Below are 26041 nucleotides of genomic sequence, written 5' to 3' on the forward strand. Positions count from 1 at the left end.
TTGTTTTCGTACGTACTTGTGCACTTTCATCATGGCAGACGAAAGAGACGATACGATTATTTACGGTGAATTTGGAGTCGTCTTGTCTTACGTTCCGGACGACTTGGCCTATAGGGAAGAAGACATTGGATATCAAAATAATGAAAGTGATGCAGAATCGTCGGAGAATAGTGAAATACGTCCAAGAAGAATTCGGCGAACGCTACGGTTGCCAACTGATTCGGATGAATCAGAACAAGAAGACAGACTATGATTTACTGAGGACCAATAATAAATTTGAAGGTCCACACATATTTCCCAAAGATACACAGAGCGTCGTAGATATCGTCGAAATATATGTTGGGAACGATCAATATGAATATGTTGTTGCTGTGGTCTTCAGTCCTGAGACTGGTTAGATGCAGCTTTCCATGCTACTCTATCCTGTGCAACCTTCTGCATTTCCCAGTACCTACCGCAACTTACATCCTTCTGAATATGTTTAGTGTATTCATCTACCGGTCTCCCTCTACGATTTTTACCCTCCACGCTGCCCTCCAATACTAAATTGCTGATCCCTTGATGCCTCGGAACGTATCCTACCAACCGATCCCTTCTTCTAGTCAAGTAGTGCCACGAACTTCTCCTCTCCCCAATCCTATTCAATATTTCTTCATTAGTTGTGTGATCAACCCATCTAATCTTCAGCATTCTTCTGTAGAACCACATTTCAAAATCTTCTATTCTCTTCTTGTCCAAACTATTTATTGTCCATGTTTCACTTCCATACATGGCTACACTCCACACAAATACTTTCAAAAATGACTTCCCGACACTTAAATCCATCGTATATGAAAATATTAGCAACGAAAGTAACAAGTATTGGGTGGACAGTTAAATTTTAAAGTTTACAATCCGTTGAAAATTACGAAATATGGCATACTCATTCGGATGCTGTGTGATTCGAGTACTGGATACATTTCCTCATTCAAGTGGTTGTATCGGCTGAAGCACAGCAGCCGTCAACTCGACCCGGCGTGCTACAACACGCGCGGCACACAGCGAGTACCGCTGGCGCCGCACACGGTGTCAACAACTGGCGCAAGTGAACGCGTCGTCGCGGCGTTAGCGGCAGCGTACACACCACTATCGATACGGATTACCCTGGCGGCGCTGCCCTTGCCACCAGAGTGAGCAACCGTATAAGGGCGCCATCTCCAAACACTCTGATTGGCCGGACCTGCGGATTTAAGCGAGCTCCCTGAACCCGTTTTACCAGTTCGATCTTCGCTGATAACGTTACTACCCGGCTGCTGGATTCACGACGACCGAACCTGGCCTCCCTGGCTGGGAACTTGAGACGTGTCGGTATCGACTGGTTGGCAGTGGTTTGGACTTGTATTCTCTACTAGTGACTCTGATTTCTCCTTGGCACCACAGCCAGAGAAGTGTTGTGTAGTCGAACTTAAATTTCGTTTTTAGTGACAGAATGTCAAATAAATTTGGTTTTCACGGAATATTTGTTCAGTTAAGGGCGGACACAACACAACATATATTCCGGCGGTGGACAACCTTTAGCAAAAACACTGATGAATCTATTGACTCCTTCTTGTGGAAAGTGGCATCAACTCTACATGGATAATTATCATAACAGTGAAGAAATTGGAGAGCAGTTACTTAAAAGAAAATTCGAGTCTGTGGAACGATTCGGCAAAATAGATTTCAAGAAAAAGTCAAGCGCGCAAAAGTCAATGTTATTGAAGCTTGTCATGAACGGAAAGGTGACAAGCGACCGGCGACAAGCCAAGTAATCCGAATTAGCGCTGCCGGCCCCAAGCGAATAAATTTGTGTGACACGTGCGGACGGCAAAGTGTTAATGGTGTCTGGAAAGCCATAAGAAAGTAAAGTCATAGGGCACGACTAGCTGGGAAACCTCGAGGTCCACGCTTTCCGTACCCTGCGCCTACGCGCACACTAGCATCTTTCCTTCGTGAAGTGACAGAGTCGTGTGTTCAGTGTATCTGAGTGTGTACATGACTGGAATGGGTGTGTGTTCGGTGTCGTGTCATGTCTGCGTCGTGTGGTGATGAGAGAAAGGAGAGGGCGAAACGCGGTGCCGGCACATAGCCTATTCCTGTCTAGTAGCTCCTACAGCGCCGCCGATCTGAAAGTCCCCAGCCGACGAAAGGATTGCTATCAAGTGTCACATGCCCTCGTTCAAAGATACACTGCGTATGTGTCTGGAATTTAATCCAGGACACTGGTGAAAAGCTTTCCGATCAGGATATTTTTGCCGCCACCTTTTCTTCCATTTCCGCAAAGACGAAGGGAAAGCTGCCAACAGCGCTTGGCATCCAAATACCGGCCCGCCCAACGTTGCTTAACTACGATGACTTGACGTGAACCTGTGTATTCAACTAGGCAAGGGCGTTGGCTGCAAGGTCAGTAATATGCAACATGAAAAGAAATGATCATAAAACTCTTTCCTGGGGCGCACGTAAATTTAGGTCTACATCACTCGATGGGTCTTCATCGATTACAACATCAGTTCCATCAGTGGTGTGAAATGTTATATGTGGTATACCACGAACTTTTTCGTAGTTGTGGCACTATGGCATTAGTGTCAAATCGTTGATGAGTATGGAACGTTGTTCTCGTTCGATTCTACTACGACAGCGGTTGTTCTTTTCCTTCTGCTGACTAGAGTTGTTTCTGTTTGTCTGCCTCATTTCGCGGATGTGCTGTACAACTGCTGTCCGATCTCTGGGTGGTTGTCTGGGTTTCCCTTGCTATCGTCCATTCTTGCAAATCTTAGCTCGTCTTGTTGGTCCAGCCTTTCCACACGATCCTTCCAATTTATTTTTCTTGTCTTCATACATTTATTTGTATCTTGTGTTCGCATGGTTACTCCTTGGATCCACTGCCGTTATCCTTTATGTTTTTCGTTTCTACTTTAGGTTCTGCTCTATATGTCAAAACAGGATGCATCATTGTTTTATATATTTTCATTTTTCTGTCAGTTGTCATATATTCGTTTCTCCATACATCATTTATGCAGGCGTTGGGCTACTCTTACTGTGTTTATAGCTTGATTTTTCACCTCAATGGTTAAGTCCTTATAGCTTTAAGACAGATTGTGGAGAAGTCCATGGAGTTTAATAAGCCTGCCAACCCGTGCTTTGTTGACTTTTGAAAAGCCTTTGATAGTATTAGAAAAAGGGTTTAACTCAACCCTTAATCGACAAGAGAGTATCAATGGTTTCATGAAATCATAGAAGATATATAAATTTTGAGGTAGTAAAACGTTAATCGAAACACACGAAGGATTCACAGATAAGTTACCTAAAATAATTAGACAAGGAGACTCATTAAGCCCACTCCTGTTCAACTTAATAATGAACCATATGATTGAAGACACGTGGAAAAAAACTGGGATATAAAGTAGGAAATAATGTGGGAAACATCATGTTATGCTGATGAACATGTACTGATAAATAGTGAGGATAATTTACAAACATTACTTCAGCAATTTAATAAAACAGCTAAGCAATATACAAAAGGAAACTCTCATCGAAAAACCTTAGAGTATGGTAATATCAAAAGCAGCTGTGCCATGTAATGTAGAAGTGATGAGCTTCAATTATCCAGTGACTGTTATCACCAGCTATAAAGAGTACAACAGCAGCTGTATATTTAAATCACAGTAGTACACTGTATAGCGCCACATTGGATGAGTAAGTAAAATTACAAAGACATAAGCAAGCACCTGAAAATAGCACATCACCGGTATCAGGTGATGGTATGAAATAAATGACGGTGATAGTAATAACGCCAAGGTGGAAAATCATAACTTCTGAAAGCCGTCTTCGATATGTCGAACGTTTTACCGGACACAATTGCTTCTACATTTGTGTTCCGTGTGTCGTCTTTTGGTGTTATAACGGGAACCTCTAGTACAACTACCAGTTCTCGCCTTTTCTGTCACATTCGCGAATAGTTCGAAAGAAGAACGACAGTAGCTAAGCGTCTATAAGAGCTACAGTTCCTGTGATTTTCCTTTCGTTATTTCGTGAGATGTTTCTGGGATGAAGTAATGTGCGACCTCAATCCTCTTTGGACATTCGCTGTATATTTCAGCAGTAGAAACGAATGTTATCCTAAACATACGATAGATCCGATGAAAAACGGAATCAATTATTCTATAACAGTGATCAGCGACACCATAGGAATTCAGGTAGGCAGTAGGAGCTGGTACACAATTAAGAGCTTGTAGCCATTTCCAAATAACAGAAACAGCATAGAACATGACTTTTCTGTCTATAATTATTGCATATGAACCTAAGTTACAAGGGCGTTGCATTAAAAGGACAACATGAGTGACGCATATACAATCTGAAATCTAACTGTAAGAAACACGTATTGAACGACACATAGAACAAAGATTGTACGCACATACTCGTTTTGCTGTTCCTGCGGTGCTACAACACTTTAGCGTTGTTCTTTCACTGGTGTGTCAATTAACTTCGCTGACAGTGCCTATTTTTTCTTATAAAATAAAGAACAATCATCCTTAATTACAGTCGTAATTTTATTTCAGTGCAGGATGCATTGGTATATATTTTCAAGTGTTTTGACAGCCTATAACGTTTTCTCAAGTTTAGGTTAATTGTAGTGCTGGTAAGATTACATTGTTATATTACAGAGTGACACTTTGTGAATATAAGTTTATAAAACAGAGACAAATCAAAATATAGCTCACTGGCTCCAGTAGTGGATCCATGATCTTGAATTACAGTATGTGTAGTGTTTAAACTTATATTCACAATGTGCCACTCTATAATATGCCAATGTAATCTTAGCGGGAACAGAATTAACCTAAATCAGAAAAAAACTGATATAAACAGGCAAAGCACCTGAAGATGGACCCCCAAGGCTGGAAACGCATCTTGCATTGAAATAAAATCAAGATTGTGACCGAAGGCAGTCGTTCTTTATTTTACAAAGACAACAGAGTCACGGAAGAAACACCGACAACACTGGATAAAATTAAGTGATTATTTTAATCTTGAAACTAGTGGCAACGCACCCAGGACGCCGAGACGGTAGTTGAGCGTGACCACGACGACACCGTGCTCGAGCAGGTAGTCAGGGCCGTACATGTCGGTGTTGCCAGAGCCGACCGTGCAGCCGCCACCATGGATCCACACCATCACCGGCGTCAGGGAGCTGCTGCTATCACTCGGCATCTGCAGCAGCACGCAACCAGATCTGTACGTTAAGCAGGACGGGCACTCGCGCTATACGGTCGGGATTAAAGTACAGCACACAGACCTGAGGCGTGTAGACGTTGAGGAAGAGGCAGTCTTCGTCCCCCATGTACTGCCGGGTGGTATCGCTGACCTGAGGGGCCACATTGCCTTCCTTGGTGGCGTCTCTCACTCCGGTCCATGGCTCTGCGGGCTCAGGTGGCTGCAAAGATACGTATCAAGGCGAAAGGCACTGTTTATGAGAGGCATGAAGTATTAACGAAAAGACACTTTTTCTGTCAAAAAGATTAAAGCAAATTGGCCATTAGTGCAACACAATCTCGTCAAAACTATCCGGACAACTATTAGTGGCCTTTAAGACAGCTTGAGCTCTGCTGGGGACACTTTCAGTGAGGTGTCTGAATGTCTGTGAAGGAATGACAGTCCATTTTTCCTCAAGACCCGAAACCATAGAAGGTAGTGATGTAGGACGCTGGGGTCTGCAGCTATGTCGACATTCTAATTCATCCCAAATGTGTTCCATTGAGTTCAGGCCGGGAATCTGGACAGGCAAGTCAACTCAGGAATATCACTGTACACAGACCACTGCCAGACAAAGGCACCTTCATGAAAGAGTGCTTTGTCACGCTGATTCACTCATCGTCTGCGAACTGTCACACTGTTGTATGCAGAACATTATGCTGTGAACTGTTTTATATCCTTGTGTATTTAGCGTTTCCTTGATCACCGCGAGGGGACCACTTCCTAATCATGGAGAACACTCACATACCGTGACACGTCATTCCCTGTTTTCAAGAAGGGATGTCTAACAGATGTGCAGAACTATAGACCTATATCTCTAACGTCGATCAGTTGTAGAATTTTGGAACACGCATTATGTTCGAGTATAATGACTTTTATGGAGACTAGAAATCTACTCTGTATGAAAGGGAAGCAGTGGTTGGGAAAGGAGTGAGACAGGGTTGTAGCCTCTCCCCGATGTTATTCAATCTGTATATGAGCAAGCAGTAAAGGAAACAAAAGAAAAATTCGGAGTAGGTATTAAAATTCATGGAGAAGAAGTAAAAACTTTGAGGTTCGCCGATGACATTGTAATTCTGTCAGAGACGGCAAAGGACTTGGAAGAGCAGTTGAACGGAATGGACAGTGTCTGGAAAGGAGGATATAAGATGAACATCAACAAAAGCAAAACGAGGATAATGGAATGTAGTCAAATTAAATCGGGTGATGCTGAGGGAATTAGATTAGGAAATGAGACACTTAAAATAGTAAAGGAGTTCTGCTATTTGGGGTGAAAAATAACTGATGATGGTCTAAGTAGAGAGGATAGAAAATGTAGACTGGCAATAGCAAGGAAAGCGTTTCTGAAGAAGAGAAATTTGTTAACATCGAATATAGATTTATGTACCAGGAAGTCGTTTCTGAAAGTATTTGTTTGGAGTGTAGCCTTGTATGGAAGTGAAACATGGACGATAAATAGTTTGGACAAGAAGAGAATAGAAGCTTTCGAAATGTTGTGCTACAGAAGAATGATTCCTACAATCAGCATGGGTTCTGAAAAAGACGATCGTGTGAAACGCAGCTCGCGCTATTCGTCCACGAGACTCTGAGGTCAATAGACACGGGTTCCCAGGTAGATGCCGTGTTTCTTGACTTCTGCAAGGCGTTATATACAGCTCCCCACAGTCGTTTAATGAACAAAGCAAGAGAAAATGGACTATCAGACAAATTGTGTGATTAGATTGAAGAGTTCCTAGGTAACAGAGCGCAGCATGTCATTCTCAATGGAGAGAAGTCTTACGAAGTAAGAGTGATTTCCGGTGTGCCGCAGGGCAGTGTCGTAGGACCGTTGCTATTCACAATATATATATATATATATATATATATATATATATATATATATAAGTTGTTGTTGTTGTCGTCTTCAGTCCTGAGACTGATTTGATGCAGCTCTCCATGCTACTCTATCCTGTGCAAGCATCTTCATCACCCAGTACCTACTGCAACCTACATCCTGCTTAGTGTATTCATCTCTTGCTCTCCCTCTACGATTTTTACCCTCCACGCTGCCGTCCAATACTAAATTGGTGATCCCTTGATGCATCAGAACATGTCCTACCAACCGATCCCTCCTTCTGGTCATGTTGTGCGACAAACGTCTCTTCTCCCCAATCCTATTCAATACTTCCTCATTAGTTACGTGATCTATCCATCTAATCTCCAGCATTCTTCTGTAGCACAACATTTCGAAAGCTTCTATTCTCTTCTTGTCCAAACTATTTATCGTCCATGTTTCACTTCCATACAAGGCTACACTCCAAACAAATACTTTCAGAAACGACTTCCTGGTACATAAATCTATATTCGATGTTAACAAATTTCTCTTCTTCAGAAACGCTTTCCTTGCCATTGCCAGTCTACATTTTATATCCTCTCTACTTCGACCATCATCAGTTATTTTTCACCCCAAATAGCAGAACTCCTTTACTATTTTAAGTGTCTCATTTCCTAATCTAATTCCCTCAGCATCACCCGATTTAATTTGACTACATTCCATTATCCTCGTTTTGCTTTTGTTGATGTTCATCTTATATCCTCCTTTCCAGACACTGTCCATTCCGTTCAACTGCTCTTCCAAGTCCTTTGCCGTCTCTGACAGAATTACAATGTCATCGGCGAACCTCAAAGTTTTTATTTCTTCTCCATGAATTTTAATACCTACTCCAAATTTTTCTTTTGTTTCCTTTACTGCTTGCTCAATATACAGATTGAATAACATCGGGGAAAGGCTACAACCCTGTATCACTCCTTTCCCAACCACTGCTTCCTTTTCATGCCCCTCGACTCTTGTGACTGCCATCTGGTTTCTGTACAAATTGTAAATAGCCTTTCGCTCCCTGTATTTTACCCCTGCCACCTTCAGAATTTGAAAGAGAGTATTCCAGTCAACATTGTCAAAAGCTTTCTCCAAGTCTACAAATGCTAGAAACGTAGGGTTGCCTTTTCTTAATCTTTCTTCTAAAATAAGTCATAAGGTCAGTATTGCCTCACGTGTTCCAACATTTCTACGGAATCCAAACTGATCTTCCCCGAGGTCCGCATCTACCAGTTTTTCCATTCGTCTGTAAAGAATTCTCGTTAATATTTTGCAGCTGTGACTTATTAAACTGATAGTTCGGTAATTTTCACATCTGTCAGCACCTGCTTTCTTTGGGATTGGAATTATTATATTCTTCTTGAAGTCGGAGGGTATTTCGCCTGTCTCGTACATCTTGCTCACCAGCTGGTAGAGTTTTATTATGACTGGCTATCCCAAGGCCGTCAGTAGTTCTAATGGAATGTTGTCTACTCCGGGGTTCTGTTTCGACTCCGGTCTTTCGATGCTCTGTCAAACTCTTGACGCAGTATCTTATCTCCCATTTCGTCTTCATCTACATCCTCTTCCATTTCCATAATATTGTCCTCAAGTACATCTCCCTTGTATAGTCCCTCTATATACTCCTTCCACCTTTCTGCTTTCCCTTCTTTGGTTAGAACTGGGTTTCCATCTGAGCTCTTAATATTCATACAAGTGGTCCTCTTTTCTCCAAAGGTCTCTTTAATTTTCCTGTAGGTAGTATCTATCTTACCCCTAGTGAGATAAGCCTCTACATCCTTACATTTGTCCTGTAGCCATCCCTGCTTAGCCATTTTCCTTCCTGTCGATCTCATTTTTGAGACGTTTGGATTCCTTTTTGCCTGCTTCATTTACTGCATTTTTATATTTTCTCCTTTCATCAATTAAATTCAATATTTCTTCTGTTACCCAAGTGTTTCTAGCAGCCCTAGTCTTTTTACCTACTTGAATATATATATATATATATATATATATATATATATATATATATATATTTTGTGGAAAACATCGGAAGTACACTGAGGCTTTTTGCAGATGTTGTGGTGTATCTTGAATTTGTAAAAATGGAAAATTGTATTGAAATGCAGGAGGATCTGCAACGATTTGACGCATGGTGCAGGGAATAGCAATTGAATCTCAATGTAGACAAGTGTAATGTCCTGCGAATACACAGAAAGAAAGGTCCTTTATCATTTAGCTACAATATAGCAGGTCAGCAACTGGAAGCAGTTAATTACATAAATTATTTAGGAGGAGGCATTAGGAGTGATTTAAAATGGAATGATCATATAAAGTTAATCGTCGGAAAAGCAGATGAGAGACAGAGTCATTGGAAGAATCCCGAGGAAATGCAATCCGAAAACAAAGGAAGTAGGTTGCGGTACACTTGTTCGCCCAGTGCTTGAATATTGCTCACCAGTGTGGGATCCGTACCAGAGAGAAGAGATAGAGAAGATGTAACGGAGAGCAGCGCGCTTCGATACAGGATCATTAATAATCGCCAAAGCGTTACGGTGATGACAGATAAACTCCAGTGGAAGACTCTGCAGGAGAGATGCTCAGTAGCTCGGTACGGGCTTTCGTTGAAGTTTCGAGAACATACCTTTACTGAGGAGTCAAGCAGTGTATTGCTCCCTCGTACGTATATGTCGCGAATAGACCATGAGAATAAAATCAGAGAGATTAGAGCCCTCACAGAGACATTCCGACAATCTTTCTTTCCACGAACAATATGAGACTGGAATAGAAGGGAGAACCGATAGAGGTACTCAAAGTACACATCGTCAGGTGGCTTGAGGAGTATGGATGTAGATTCATACCTCAGTGTTGGCGCTACACATGATGGATAGAGAAGTTCTCAAGGATTCGCCAAATCCGAATATTTCCATCAAATAGTGACCGAGTACAGGGACATTCATCGCTCCAAATTACTCGTTCACAGTCACCCACTATCCGGTGGCGTCGCTCTTTACAGCACCTCATGCATCGATTAGCAAATAACTACATAAATGAGTGGCTTACGAGGAGCTGCTCGATAAATGTGCTCCGTTCTTTCCAACTTCTTAAGCGCCGTCCATTGTACTAGCCGGGCTGCTGGTATCACTTTGAAGCTCACGAGTTATTCCTTCCCCCGATTTCATGTGATTTTTATACACTCATCCTCCGCAGTTCTCGACAGCCCCTGTGAGTCGTATGTGAGCTCTACCTGGTCTGGGTTTAGCTGTGCTTGCTTCTTCGCGTTTCCACTTCACCAACAATGGTTGCAGGCAGCTTTATAAGGTTTCAAATGCCAGTGAAGGATTTGTTACTCAGATGACTAGTCCGCGTTCGAAGTCACTGAGCTCTCCCGAGCGACCCATTGTGTAATTGTCAATGTCAATAAAATTTACCAACAGACGTGTAATTTAAGATAGTATTTTATTCTGTTGTGAAGGTTAGCAGTTTCGGCATTTCATTATGCCACCTTCAGGAACCATACGCATATATCCAAATAAATGAACTTGTCGTATAGCGCCATAAATCACTGGATATCGTAAATTGAGCCGTTCTACAATTGCCTCATTCGAAGTCATGATAGCAACTCACGTCTTCGAATGCTATTACGTCTTCGAATGAAGCAATTGTAGAACGACTGAATTCACGATATCCAGTGATTCACGGCGCTATACGACAAATTCGTTTCTTTTGATAGATGCGTGTGGGACCTGAAGACGGCATTCTCAATAGAATAAAATAATATCTTAAAGTAAAAGGTTATTGGTGAATTATATTGACACTGAAAATTATTTAACCAGCCAATGTCCCCTGGTCATGATGGACCAACACAGACTCACTATGTTGTAATCGCTGCTCCAAGAAAATACTCCCAACCACCTTTTATACTGGCGGTTTCGCCTCTCATGACATCTAGTCAGTTCCGCATTATGTATGAGATAGTGTTGATGAAATAGTGTATGAGACGGGAATGAGTTCTTCCGACCCAACTATTGTGTGATCAGAGGCGAAGCCATGGTCGTAGACACATCGGGACAAGTATGTGAAATGTCCTTTCTCCCTTTCTGTACCCTTACACGGTAGACGCCACTGCACAACTCACCAAAATGTCTCTCACATCTCATTCTCCATCATACCACTGAGCACGTACGCACAAACGCACACAAACATACTAACAATGTCAACAACGACAAAGACAAAACATTCTAACTATAATCGCTCACCTCCCACTTCGGACAACAAAGGCATAACACTTTCTTGTTGCATTCTGCACGCATCAATAAATCTAAACAATATCTTAAAGTACAAACCAATGCATTTTTTCAACATAACTGTGCTTTATTATCTGTCTATACACTCAGCCTTGTTTCGTTGTTCTCATACTTGAGACATAAAACACACAACTGCAACGTCCTTTTTTGCTACACAGTCCTTGGATAAGGAGTTCTTGGTTAACTTGTCCCGTTACTTTCAGATAAAATTGTAATTCCGAATAGGAAGTGGCAAGTTAACTGACAACTTTTTATCCATAAAACTGTATATCCGTGTCAGTGCTGCTTAAAAGCCGTCGCAATAATATACCCCATCAGACAGGCAAATGTAAATCATGTTTTTGCCCATTTTCAATGCACCTGCCTTAAACCTTTCAATCAATGGAGCCAGATGCATTAAATTCCTCCGACCATCTGGTTAATTATGTGATAGTTTGAAGGCTTCTCCTATAAACATTCTCCTTTCTCTTACTACTGTGTTGGAAGTGCAATAATTCTAACACTGCTGATGCGTAAATAGGTAATAATATGAATCTTTGTTAGTTCAACATTATCTTACACGAAAGAATATGTTCAAATTTGCCAAAAATTGCATACTTAGAAACAGTGTCTCGTTAAATTCAAACATAGACGATTCTGGGAACACTGCACCAGCAATGAGTGTTTAAAATTAGAAATATTCCGAGAAGCACGATGGCCTTTGTAACCGTAAAGTCAATATTACTCCAATCTCAGTAACAGAAGAACTGCCAAACGGAGTTGAGAAGTGAAAGCAAAGTTCATCTAATGACATTTTGAGTATTACAGGATATTCTATGATAGTTACATGGTTATGTGACCAGACAATGGGAGAAGGCCGTACCCAGTGACGAATGAGTGCAGAATCATTTAATCTGATCGCAGCACAAGATGACCAATTTGCCTAGATGCGAGTAATGGACAACGAAGTGTCGACTGTTAGTAACGGCTGCATGATGGATCGACGAATCATGTATAAACGTTCGTCAGGTACAGACTGGTCTAGTATTTCACATGGCGTATTATCGGCTCCCACTGTCCAAAAAAAAGTATAAACTTCTGTGTTTCGTCGATACGGTAATTCTACTGCTGGCATGCTGATTGTCAAAAAGCAGTGTTTTCGTGAGAGTGCTGCTGCGACCCCACCCATAAGCAATGTGTTCTACACATTTAAGATGTCTAACAGGGTGACAATAGTATAACTATGGTTAATTTCGATAAAAACTGCCACTCATGGCCGCTTCCGCATTAGACGTCACTAAGAAAAAGGAAGAGTATGTTTTAACGCCCCGTTGAGAACAAAATCATTAGAGGCGGAACACAAGCTAGTATAATTTGAAGGATGGGGAAGGGAATCGGCCGTGCCCTTTCAAAAGTACCATCCCGACATTTGTCTGAAGTGATTTATGGAAATCACGGAAAACCGAATCTGTATGGCCGGGTGCAGAGTGGAAGCATCATTCTCCCGAATGCTGATCCACTATGTTAACCCCTGCGCCACTTCTTTCGGCATGCCACTGTGGTATTCAAAATCTGGAAAGTAGTTTTGTTAAATAACATAACAGACACACAACAAATGTGTTTTTGTTACCATCAGGTACAACAAATTGTGACATCGAGTGCTACATATTGAGTTCAATCTGAACGTTACCCGCTGGACCTTGCATGTTTCTGAACCAGAGGTACTGCAAGTACCTACGAAACTCCACCTGTGATATTTCAACAGAGCATTGAACCACCGCATTTTGTGAGGAATCATAACTCGGTATAACGACGGAATCATTGTGTCTCTATCGTTCCTCCATGTCGTCTGACGTACCTAATTCGGTATGGTTGGTCGGTAACCTTTTTATCCTCTACCTACAAACACAGCTGATTTCTTGTGAATCTGCGTACATTTGAACTCCCTTTCTCTTCATACGTAACCAGGGCTAGTTTAAGGCCAACAGACACAAACAATCGCTTGGGACGCTAAGCAAATAGCGGTGCCAGAGGTACCCCAACTGTAAGATTTCTATACAGCATGTGTGACTATTCGTAGCGGCGCTTGGGGCGCCTGACCGAGAGGGACAAGAGGGACACCGAAGTGCAAGATTTGCATGGAGAGCATATCACTGTTAACGTAAAATCTCATACAGGTGAAATTGTACGACGGAAAACGGAGGAGAGTGTGAGGAGCGTCTAATGATGGATCACTTGTTTGGAAAAATGTTCTCTAACATGTCCTACACGTATTTATGTTTAGAAGCGCTGACTACATCATGTGTTGGCACTCATCTGAACTGTATGACAGAGATCTTATACAGTTCTGTAAACGAAATCACTTGTGAACCGGTGCGATGTGAGCGTGTGAGTTGGAAGGGGTGGGGCATATAAAGGGCATTTGTGGAAGTTTTTCTTGAATAGCTCCAAAATCTCAGCTACTGGCCAAAATTTTTCCCAGTGCAAAATTAAACTACAGGAAGTTCCCTACAAAGAAATCCCTTTTTTTTCGTGGGCAACTACTTTCCATCTCGTAGGGGATGAAAAAATCGAAGATTATTAAAAATAATGTTTTAATTGCATAAAACTAATCTCTTTTTCAACGAAAGTAGGTTAAGAAGAGTGTACCACACCTACGTCCAAGAATCTTATTAAGGGATAAACTACACTAAAGCGCCAAAGAAACTGGTATAGAAATGCGTATTCAAATACAAAGACATGTAAACAGGCAGAATACGGCTCTGAGGCCGGTAACACCCATGTAAAACAACAAGTGTCTGGCATACTGGCTAGGTCGGTTACTGGTGCTACAATGGCAGGTTGTAATGGTTTGTGTGAGTTTGAAAGTGGTTTTGTAGTAGGAGCACGAGCAATGAGAAACAGCATCTCCGAGACAGCGATGCAATGGGGACTTCCCCGTACGACCATTTCATGAGTATACCGTGAATACCAGGAATCTGGTAAACCATCAAATCACAGACATCGCTGTAGCTGGAAAAAAAATGCTGCCACGACGGGGCCAATGACGACTGAAGAGTGACAGAAGTGCAAATCTTCCCCAAATTGCTGCAAATTTCAGTGCTGGGTTATCAGCAAGTGTCAGAGCGCGAACTATTCAAGGAAACGTCATTAATATGGGCTTTCAGAGGCGATGGCCCTCTCCTGTACCCTTGATGACTGCACGAAGCAAAATTTACGCCTGGTCTGGGCCCGTCAACATTGACTTGGACTGTTGATGACTGGAAATAGGCCTATGTTGCCTGGTCGGCGAAGTCTCGTTTCAAATTGTATAGAGCGGATGGGAGTGTACGTTTATGGAGAGAGCCTTATGAATCCATGGGCACTGCATGTCAGCAGGGGCTGTTCAAGTTGGTGGAGGCTCTGTAATGATGTGGGTCGTTTGCAGTTAGGGTGATCCGGTATCCCTGATACACCTACATACGACTCTGACAGGTGACACTACGTAAGAATTCTGTCTGATCACCAGCATCCATTCATGTCCATTGTACATTTCGACGGACTTGGGTTCCAGCAGGGCAATGCGACACTCCACACGTCCAAAATTGTTCCAGTAACATTTCCACTGATCACCAAACTCCCCAGACATGAACTTTATCGAGCGTATATGAAACGCCTTGCAACGTGCTTTTCAGAAGAGATCTCCACCCCCTCATTCACTTTAGGACAAAAATTCAAATGGCTCTGAGCACTATGTGACTTAACGTCTGAGGTCGTCAGTCCCCTAAAACTTAGAACTACTTAAACCTAAGGACATCACACACATCCATGCCCGAGGCAGGATTTGAACCTGCGACCGTAGCGGTCGCGCGGTTCCAGACTGTAGCGTCTAGACCCGCTCGTCCACCACGGCCGACTAGATTTAAGAACAGCTCTGCATGATTCATGGTGTCAGTTCCATTCAGCACAGTCATTAGTCGAGTCCATGCTATGTCGTGTTGTGGTACTTCTGCGTGCTCGTGGGGGCCGGCCACGATATTAGGCAGGGGTATCAGTTTCTTTGGCTCTTCAATTCTGGGGTGTGTGAGGGGCTTCAGGGGCAGGGGGTGGAGTATAGACCCATGAGTGAAGGTAAGTCACCACATTGAGTTTATGCACTTCCTTCCTTCGTAGTTCTGAAAACTAAAGAGCGAGAAGGCGATTCCCCACTCTCTTTATGGCACTAAGTAATTACAGGGCTCTTTACAAAGTTGGACTGGCCCTTCTGGAGCACACTTTACGGAGCTCCGTCGGCTCGGTACGCAGACGCACTGGGGTGTGTTCATTTTTAACAATATCCGTTAAGACCACATGGAACACATATATTAGTCAACTAATAATACTAAAGCAAGAAACTCATTAGACAGTCTACATAAATCGCTACACTCTTCCTACATTGCTATAAAGGAAATTAATTCTTAGTCATCCTGTGTGGTAGCTGCCGTTTTCTTCGGGGAAAGGCAACTTCCCCTCAATGAGCAATGCTCGCTTTTCAGTTTACCGACAGCGTGTACCTCTCCAACATTTCCTGTCTACATATCTCACATGGGCAGACAAAGTAACTTCCTTGAGCTGTTGTTTAAATATTCAACTTATTTTCAGTTCACTGAGTAGTTATTTGCAGCTGTTAGTGACTTATTATGTAGAAAAAAACTCCACAGTTGAAGCTCTCAACCCCCTACAAGGTGAAGAGCTTGTCCCTGGTGTAACATGCTGGCAATATGTATTCGACAAACTTGATTTCGTTGTCTCCACTATGAATGGCTGGAAAATTTTCGCGGCGTGAGATCTATCAAATGCATCATCCCAAACTCAGATCTCTCAAAACCTAAAGAGGCCTAGAGGCTTAAACTGATTCCCATTGAAACAGATGTAAGTAACCTAGGTATTTCAATACAAGTCAAGCATCGTATCATTCAGATGGCTGTTCAGGAGTTGAACATGATCAGACCTATCTCATTTAGCATATTGTTGACCAATTGCAAGGTATACTGTGGATGTGTGGTAAGTAGCTCCACTCAGTGCAGCCCAATCTACAAGTCCACGAATTCCAGAATGGAAGGGATTTATGCATCTACAAGTACCACAATTAATGGTGAGAGATGTGTAGTAACCTTCTAGTCATTCATTACTTCGCCACCATGTGACTACAGCATAGTTAAACGGCTTTATGATATGTTGTCTGCGACAGGTAACAGTAAGATGAGACATCTGCCAATCCAATTCCTTTCCCATAAACACGACACACGTCACCGACATAATGACACAGCAAGTCTCTGCCATTATTTATAGGAATCTATTTTACATAAAAGCCCACTTAATAACAACAAATAAGTACACATAAGCCGAAAGAAACTCCGCTACGTAAAGACGAGCCCAGTGAACTTTGTTTTGTATATATTTTGTATAATGAGTGATTGATTGTGCGAGTTTTAGGACTAAACGAAGAGCTTACAGGTCAAACAATTTACAAATTTCTTGTGTAAGATGGATTTTTCCGCTAAAAGTGGGCGGAACGAGTCAGAGGGGTCGAATTATAAAGCGAGGTAGCTAAAAACACACACACTAGAAGGCAGCTAAGAACTGGAAAAACAGAAATATAAAAGAGCGATTTATGCAAGGGGGAGCTGACATTGGTCTCAGAAAACGTGAAGAGAAGCCCCAACAACGACCACTTTGTCCTGCTCCAGAATTAAAGTAAAACCTTACTGAAAATAAAAAGCACTTTCATGTAGGGTGCCTCTTTACACAAGAGGAAACAATGGTTGAGCCTGTTATGACCAATGCATAGACAGAGTAAGGCAGTGGACTCCTTCTGAGAGGAGTGGAAGGAAGAGTGCCAGACTGTAGTAGTCTTCTTGATTGTGTAGAGTTTATTACCGTATGCTGCAGTGCACGGGATGTCATTCCACTTCTGGGCAAAGGCAGATTTGGTGTGTATCCACATAGCTGCATCTGAAACCATTAAAGGACATGGGGGTCACGGATGTATCCCTCTACGTAAACAGCAGTTCATTACCTCGAATGGTCACATAAATTGGGACCAAGAGGAAGATAAGTGAGCAGAAAGCATGGCCAAGGGCAGAGAGGTCATGGATAGTAGAGACCGAAAGATGACGAGAGTAGCGTTGATCTATAGCCTCCAGGATGCTCATTGTGTCGGTTCATATTAAAACACTGTGGATGGGGGCCTGAGTGACAAATTGGAGGGCCGTGGTATGGCTTGCAGCTCTGCTATAAACACACTACATAATCCCAGCAGTAAATGGTGTTCCATCCCAGTAGGAGACGTAAAATCGTATCCCATAACATCTATTGTATTAGAACTGTCAGTGTAGAAGAAGGTAGTATCCTGGAACTCTTCAAGAATGGGAAGTACAAGATGCCAAAATATGATAGGGGACTGAGACCAGAGGACCCTGGAATAGATTGGTCCTAATCCGTGGTCTAGACACCATCCAAGAGGGTGAAGATATACACGAGCCGCATTCCTGTGAGTGGAGATGGAGATCACAACAGAAGAAATTGAGATGCATTCCAACTGGCAATCCCACCCGAAGGTGGCCTAGAGGAAGGAGATGACCCTCGTTTGAAAGAGGACAGGGAATCGTCGAATGAAGATTACGTAAGGAACCAGGCGTTGGCTCCATTGTATCTGTAGAATGGGATTCCGCACTTCTGCTAGGAGACTGTCGATGGGACTAGTGCGAAAGAGACCAATAGCCAGATGCACCCCATAATTATGAACAGGATAAAGTAGTTTCAGAGTTGAAGGAACTGCTGAGCCATAACTGTATAAAATCGTAGGCTTCCTCGGCCGTGTCATAGTGATAAATTCTTATGGGTATTATGCAGCGTCATTGCTAAAAACTAAGAACAATAATAAACTAAATCCGATGTTTCGGCCGAATTGCAACGGCCTTCCTCAGGGTACTATTAGTTTATTATTTTTGTTAGTTTTTAGCAATGACGCGATAATACCCAGAAGAATTTTAAACACTATTGACAACCGTAATCTAGTCCGTATAATACCAGCATGCTGTAAAGATAACAGAGTTGCGCAGTCTGCACCCCGAGATGTGTGGGCAAGGAGGCAGAGAGCATTAAGCTTTCACATGTAGGTAGTGTTTGGGTGATGAATATGGGGAAACCAGGTCAGCTTTATATCTGAAATAAGGTCCAAGAGAGACGACTGTCCTACAACAGCTAGGCGCTTGCTGCCTAAATTACGTTCTGGGTCGGGTTGTGTTGTGGGTCGATGGCAAACCTGCATGACCCCCGTTTTTGAGGGAGGAAACTGGAAGCCTTGTGAAAGGGCCAATAAAGAGGCTTGTTGGATGGTGCCTTGAAGCTGGCGTTCAGCAGATGCTACCGAGTGGCAGCTGTACCAGATGTAAAAGTCGTGGCAGGTAACCAGAGGTGCAACCGAAGTTACAAGCCCATTGATGGCGATGAGAATGAGTATGGCGGTCAAAACAGAACCCTAGATCCAAGGGGTGCTGAGTGAAGTGCCAGCTCTAACCTGGAATAGCTAGTGAGATAAAAAATTGTGGGTTAAAATCAGAAGGAGGCCGTGAAAGTCCCAGTCATGCAGGCTAACCGAAATGTGATGGCGCCAAGCTCTGTTGTATGCCTTCTGTAGGCCAAAGAAGACTGTACAATGTTTCAGATTTTAGCGAAAGTCTGTCAGATGGCTCTTTCCAACGTGAGTAAAAGGTTGTTGTAGATCGTCTTCCTGCAAGCCACACTGCTTAGTGGGCCAAAGCCCCGAGTGTCAAACCTAACAGGAAGCTAACAATCCTCTCCAGCAGTTTTCAAAGGAAATTGGTCAGGCAGCCATCGAGAGACGTTGCGTTCTCCCCAAGCTTAAATATAGGGATAGCCCTGAGAAGATATTGCCTCTGGATAACGTCCAATTGTTGGATCAATGTTTGTGGATGGAATCTAGGCTTGGCGCTAAGTCATGTGAAGAAATAACAGCCTAAAATAATTGCCATTCAGTGAAGGATTCATTATAGGCTTCAGTTTGGAAACGAAGGGATGTTCCTCCAACTCATTGTTTCTGCCAGAGAAGGACAGCAGAATAGGAAGAGGAGGCCAATGCTGTCGCAACGTGTGTTGTGATGTGTTCTGCAAGACGTTATGGACAATACCGTAGGAAATGACCCTGGACAGTCAGTGGCAGTCCTGAAGGCTATGGAGATTGGACCAAACGTAGTATGAAGACGCTTTTGTCCCCAGGTAGGAAACAGCGCTCCCAGAACTGCTTTTATCTCTGTTTAATAAGGCAGCGAGTCTTAGAATGGAGATTCTTAAAATCGATAAGGTTAGTGTATAAAGGGTGTCCTTTAAATCGTTGCAGCGCCTCTCAGCAGTCCTGGATAGCAACTGCGAAGTCCTCGGCCGACCACAGTATCGGTCGACGACGAGGATGATCTCTGGATAGGGGGATAGCAGTGGCAGCAGCATGAAGAACAGTGTCAGAGACGACTTGTGTGACCACATCGCCACCAGGAGAGAGGTGTCGAAGTTCACAGCATATATATATATATATATATATATATATATATATATATATATATATATATATATATATAGCTCTGCAGAATACCCAGCATGGGAGCCCCTCTGCCTGATGGTGGAAAGGGATTGGTTGGTTTGGGAGATCAAAGGGACCAGACTGCGACGGTCATCGGTCCCTTTTTCCAAAAAACTAAAACCACCCAAAGAGAATAAAAACAAACAACAGGAAAGACGGCACACGACACAGGACAAGAAAAACTCAGAGATCAGACGAAACAAATTGAAATCGCACAGAGTGTGAAGGTGGTTGGCTGACCATAGAGATAAAAAAGGAATAGCCAACCACCGAGAACACATTAAAAATTCAGTTTATAACCGTAGGCCAAAGTTCAGAATCAACACAAAACAATAAAATAGAACATAAACACTCAGATTAAATGATAAAAAAAACCCTGCACGAATAAAACGCAAAACTAAGCCAGCCATAGGAGGGTCATCAGTTAAAAGGGCAGGGAGCGTATCAGGCAGCGCTAACGTCTGCCTGAGCACAGCTAAAAGGCGACACTCCAACAAAATGTGGACCGCAGATAAAACGGAGCCGCAGCGACATAGAGGTGGGTCCTCACGGCGCAATAAGTGGTTGTGCGTCAGCCGAGTGTGCCCAATGCGCAGCCGGCTGAGGACAACAGACTCATGGCAGGAGACACGCATGGACGGCCGCCACACAGTCGTCGTCGCCTTGACAGGGCGAAGCTTGTTCGGCAGGCGCAGGTTGCGCCATTCAGTGTCTCATAGGTCGAAAATTTTGCGACGTAAGATTGCCCGCAAACCAGTCCCCGGGAGGCCAATCTCCAGAGCTGGTGCACTGGTGGCCTCTTTAGCATTTTCATTGCCGGGTATCCCAACAAGGCCCGGGGTCCACACAAACACCACAGAGCGGCCGCAACGGACAAGAGAATGCAGGGACTCCTGGATAGCCATAACCAGACGAGAACGAGGGAAACACTGGTCGAGAGCTCGTAAACTGCTCAGGGAATCGCTACAGATCACGAAGAACTCACCTGAGCAGGAGCGGATATACTCTAGCGTACGAAAGATGGCGACCCGCTCAGCAGTGTAAACGCTGCATCCAGCCGGCAATGAACGTTGTTCGGAATGGTCCCCTAAAGTTAGCGCATAACCGACACGACCAGCAACCATCGAGCCGTCAGTGTAAACAACGCCAGAGCCCTGATACGTTGCGAGAATGGAAAGAAAGCGGCGGCGCAAGGCCTCCGGAAGGACTGAGTCCTTCGGGCCCTGTGCCAATTCCAGCTGAAGGTGAGGGCAAGGTACACACCACGGGGGTGTACGCAGAGGTGACCGAAAAGGAGGCGGAAGAGGTAAAGCCCCAGGCCCGGAGAGAAGCTCTCGGGCGAGGACCGCGATCGTACATCCAGCCCTGGGCCGACGTTCTGCAAGACGGACGTGCGACTGTGGGAATAGTAGCCGACAGTTAGGATGCCTGGGCAAGCTGAAAACATGGGCAGCATAAGCGCCCAGCAAACGTTGGCGCAGTAACCGCAGTGGAGGGACACCTGCCTTCACTAGTATGCTGTCCACAGGGCTGGTACGGAAAGCACCAGTGGCAAGGCGTATCCCGCTGTGAAGGATTGGGTCCAGCAGCCGCAACGCAGATGGGGATGCCGAGCTATAAGCCAGGCTCCCATAATCCAGACGGGACTGGATTAACGCCTGGTAGAGCCGTAACAGGGTAGATCGGTCGGCGCCCCAGCGGGTGTGGCACAAGCATCGCAGAGCATTTAGATCCCACCAACACATCTGTTTAAGCTGCCGAATACCACACCCAAAACCATACCCAAAAACCTATGTGACTCCACCACAGCAAGAATTTCGCCGTCAAGATAAAGCCGCGGCACGGGTGAACAGTTCGTCGCCGGCAGAAATGCATAACGCAGGTCTTGGCTGTTGTAAACTGGAACCCTTGTGCTACAGCCGAAGACTGCACCTTACAGATAGTGCCCTGTAGCAGCTGCAATGCCAATAGAGCTGTAGTAAAGGCATATGTCGTCAGCATACAGGGAAGCGGAGACAGAATTTCCCACCACTGCAGCCAGCCCGTTTATTGCAATTAAAAACAGGCAGACACTGAGGACAGATCCCTGTGGTACACCGTTCTCCTGGGCTCGAGAGGGACTATGAGAGGTCGCGACTTGCACGCGGAAGGTACGATGCGACAGAAAATTGCGGATAAAGATCAGCAGAGGGCCCTAAAGACCCCATCCATGAAGCGTAGAAAGGATGTGATGACGCCATGTTGTATCGTACGCCTTCTGCATGTCGAAAAAGACAGCGAACAGGTCCTGACGGAGGACAAAGGCAGATGGCCGACTCCACGTTCACCAGATTGTCGGCGGCGGAGCGGCCTTTACGGAACCCATCCTGAGACGGAGCCAGAAGGCCCCGAGACTCCAGTACCCAGTTCGACCGCCGGCTCAACATCTGTTCAAGCAACTTGCAAAGAACGTTGGTGAGGCTAATGGGACGGTAGCTGTCCACCTCCAAATGGTTCTTGCCTGGTTTCAGAATGGAGATAACAATACTTTCCCGCCATTGCGACGGAAACTCACCCTCGACCCAAATACGACTGTAAAGGTCGAGTAGCCGTCCACTGAAAGGTGTTTCAGCATCTGACAGTGGATGCTATCTGGCCCAGGAGCGGTATCAGGACAAGCGGCGAGGTCACTGTGAAATTCCCATTCACTGAATGGAACATTGTAGGATTCCAGATGGTGGGTTTGAAAAGAAAAGCTCCGACGTTCCATCCGTTCTTCAATGTAGCGGAAGACCAGTGGGTAATTGGAAGAAGCGGAACTCAGAGCAAAATGCTCTGCCAAGCTGTTGGCAATTTCGTAGGAGTCTGTACAAACTGCTCCATTCAGTGAGAGCGCAGGGACTCTGACAGAGGTCCGATAGCCGTAGAGGCGTAAGATCTTGGCCCAGACCTGCGATGGAGAGACATGGAGGCCAATGGTGGACACATAACCGCTCCCAGCACTCCTGCTTGCTTTGGCGGATAAGGCGGCGGGCCCGCACATGCAGCCGTTTGAGGGTGATGAGGTGTTCAATGCAGGTATGTCGCTTGTGACGCTGTAGCACCCGCCGGCGATCTTTAATCGCCTCAGCGATCTCAGCCAACCACCAAGGCACAGTCCTCCTCCAAGGGGACCCAGAAGAACGGGGAATTGGAGATTCTGCGGCAGTAACGATGACGGTGGTGACGGAGTGAACCACCGCATCAATGGCGGCATTAGAGAGATGCTCCATAGCGGCAATGGAGGAGAAAAAGTCCCAGTCAGCCTTATTCATAGCCCATCTGCTAGGGCGCCCAGAAGAGTGACGCTGTGGCAGTGACAGAAAGATCAGAAAGTGGTCACTACCACACAGGTCGTCATGCACTCTCCATTGGACAGAAGGTAAGAGGCTAGGGCTGCAGATCGAAAGTTCGATGGCAGAGTACGTGCCATGCACCATTCTGAAGTGAGTAACTGAACCATCATTTAAAATGGAAAGATCGAGCTGTGCCAATAAACGCTCAATGGTGGCGCCTCGACCTATTGCCACTGACACACCCCACAGAGAGTTATGGGCTTTGAAGTCGCCTAGTAACAAGAAAGGTGGCGGCAATTGGGCTAGCAGTTCCGGTGGAAGGTAAAGACTGCAGATGGTAACAGCCTGTTGCGTCCACACCCGAACAGCGACAGCCTCTAAATATGTTTGCAGAGGGACAGACTCGCTGTGAAGAGGGTTAAGGACATAGATGCAGACGCCACCAGACACCCTTTCATAAGCTGCCCGGTTCTTATAATAACCCTGATAGCCACGGAGGGAGTGGGTTCGCACTGCTGGAAACCAAGTTTCCTGAAGACCAATGCAGAAAAAGGGTGAAAGCTGATAAATTGTCGGATCTCAGCTAGATGATGGAAGAAACCGCTGCAGTTCCACTGGAGGATGATATTGTCCATGTCTGAGAAAGGCGTGACACTGGGAAGGCAGATTACGCCGCTGGGTCACCTGCTGCCTCCAATGGAGCACCCGTGCAAGTGCTATCCATAGCGTCTGAGGGACCAGCGAGATCGAGGTCCTCCGCGGACGCAAGAATCTCCACCTCACCTTCAGACAAAGAGCGTGTAGGTAGCGGTGGAATAGGTGCCACCGCAGGTGCCTTGGTCTTACGGGTCTTCAGTGTCGTTTCCTATCGCTGTTCCTTTGGTTGCCGTTGTTGAGAGGGCTTATTGGAGTCAGTCTCAGGGACCGGAGATGATCGCGAAGCTCGACGACCAGCGATCTGTGGCTTCTTCAGCCACTGGTTGGTGTCTGCTGTGCCGCTGGTAGGAACCTGGGAAGGGAGTGACCCAAGGTATCCCTTCTGAGCGAGAGAAGCCCAAGAAGACTTACGCTTCTCCGGCTTAGAAGTGGGGACTGGTGTCCCCTGTGGTTTAGTGGGTGCTGCTTCCGAGGTAGATGGTGTGGGAGCAACAGCGAGAGAAGGGCCCCCCATCGTCAAAGGGGCAGGTGAGGTCCTCTGACTCTGAGACCTGACTGTTTGTGGTGCAGCTAAAGGAGCTGGAGCAGGAGTGACAGTGGAGGCATAAGATGACATCATGCGCACGGGATGTAGCTGTTCCAATTTCCGCTTAGCCTCAGTGTAAGTCAGTCGGTCCAGGGTCTTATATTCCATGATTTTGCAGTCTGGCGAGCAAGGTGAATGAGGCTCTCCACAGTTGACACAAATGGGAGGCGGGGCACATGGAGTATCAGGATATTGGACGTCCGCAATCTCGACATGTGGCTGGAAGTGCAGCAGGGAGACATATGGCCGAACTTCCAGCACTTAAAGCACCGCACTGGGGAAGGGATATAGGGCTTGACGTCACAATGGTAGACCATCACCTTGACCTTCTCCAGTAATGTATCACCCTCGAAGGCCAAGATGAAGGCACCGGTAGCAACCTGATTGTCCCTCGGATCCCGATGAACGCGCCGGACGAAATGAAGACCTCTACGCTCTGGGTTGGCGCGGTGCTCGTCATCAGACTGCAAAAGTAGGTTCCTATGGATAATAACACCCTGGACCATATTTAAACTCTTATGTGGTGTGATGGTAACGATAACATCTCGCAACTTGTCAGAAGCAAGTAACTTGCGTGACTGGGCGGAGGATGCCGTTTTTATCAAAACTGACCCAGAGCGCATTTTGGACAAGTCCTCCACCTCCCCAAACTTGTCCTCTAAAGCCTCTACAAAGAACTGAGGCCTCACAGACACAAGGATTCCCCATCAGCTCTGGTACAGACGAGATACCCGGGCGAATACATGTCACTGTCATTCATTGCCTTTCGTTCCTCCCATGGTGTGGCCAGGGATGGGAACTATGTGGGGTCATAAACGTTCGCTTTAAAATGAGCCCTCGAACGCTTAGAGACTGCTAGTGGCTGGCCACCAGCAAGAGATGATGTGCCATGCTTCACTGCATGTCATCCACCCTGATGCCACCTACTCCGACTAAGGACCCTCCCCATGGGCGCCACCCAGCCACAGCAAGGGCCACCTGGCAGGATGGCCATTGCCGGGAGTCCTGATGCCCCAGGGAGATGGGCATCTACTCCTTGGCATACATGGGGAGTAAACGGCGCTGGCATCAGTAGAGCGATCCCTGTGTTGTCAGGGGACTACAACCAACAGGGTACATGGCGGCCCCACCACAACGGACTGGCTACTGTGCTGGATCTTAGGTATAAGGTCGTTGTTGCAGCTAAAAGCAACAGTGCACAGTGCAGCGTAGTAATCTCACCCAGGGACGTATCCTCGCCCAAGAGATGGAAAACGAGCGGGACACCATTGCAACGACGAGAAAGCCGGCTAAAGGTCTCAATGCACGACAGATACAGTGCACCATGTAAGGCGCCCTTCCCCAATTGGCTCGCTCTTCGGAAGAATTTAGAAAGATGGAGGTCAAACCCGAGAGGGGACCATCACAAGGCCGAAACATTTGAGACTCCTTTTAGTCACCTCTTGCGACAGGCAGGAATACCACGGGCCTATTCTTACC

General features: G+C 45.1%; 1 protein-coding gene across 1 annotated transcript in view; it reads right to left on the bottom strand.

The window, feature by feature from the left end:
• Positions 1-26041, bottom strand: part of LOC126332842 (esterase E4-like) — a 98957-nt gene that overhangs the window by 62672 nt on the left and 10244 nt on the right. Inside the window, exons 2-3 of the mRNA XM_049996686.1 lie at positions 5312-5449; positions 5067-5226 (exon numbers count right to left, since the gene is read on the bottom strand). Coding sequence (XP_049852643.1) covers positions 5067-5226; positions 5312-5449 — 298 coding nt within the window. The remainder of the gene's footprint in view (positions 1-5066; positions 5227-5311; positions 5450-26041) is intronic.

The sequence above is a fragment of the Schistocerca gregaria genome, chromosome 2 (genome assembly GCF_023897955.1).
Source record: "Schistocerca gregaria isolate iqSchGreg1 chromosome 2, iqSchGreg1.2, whole genome shotgun sequence".
Lineage (NCBI taxonomy): Eukaryota > Metazoa > Arthropoda > Insecta > Orthoptera > Acrididae > Schistocerca > Schistocerca gregaria.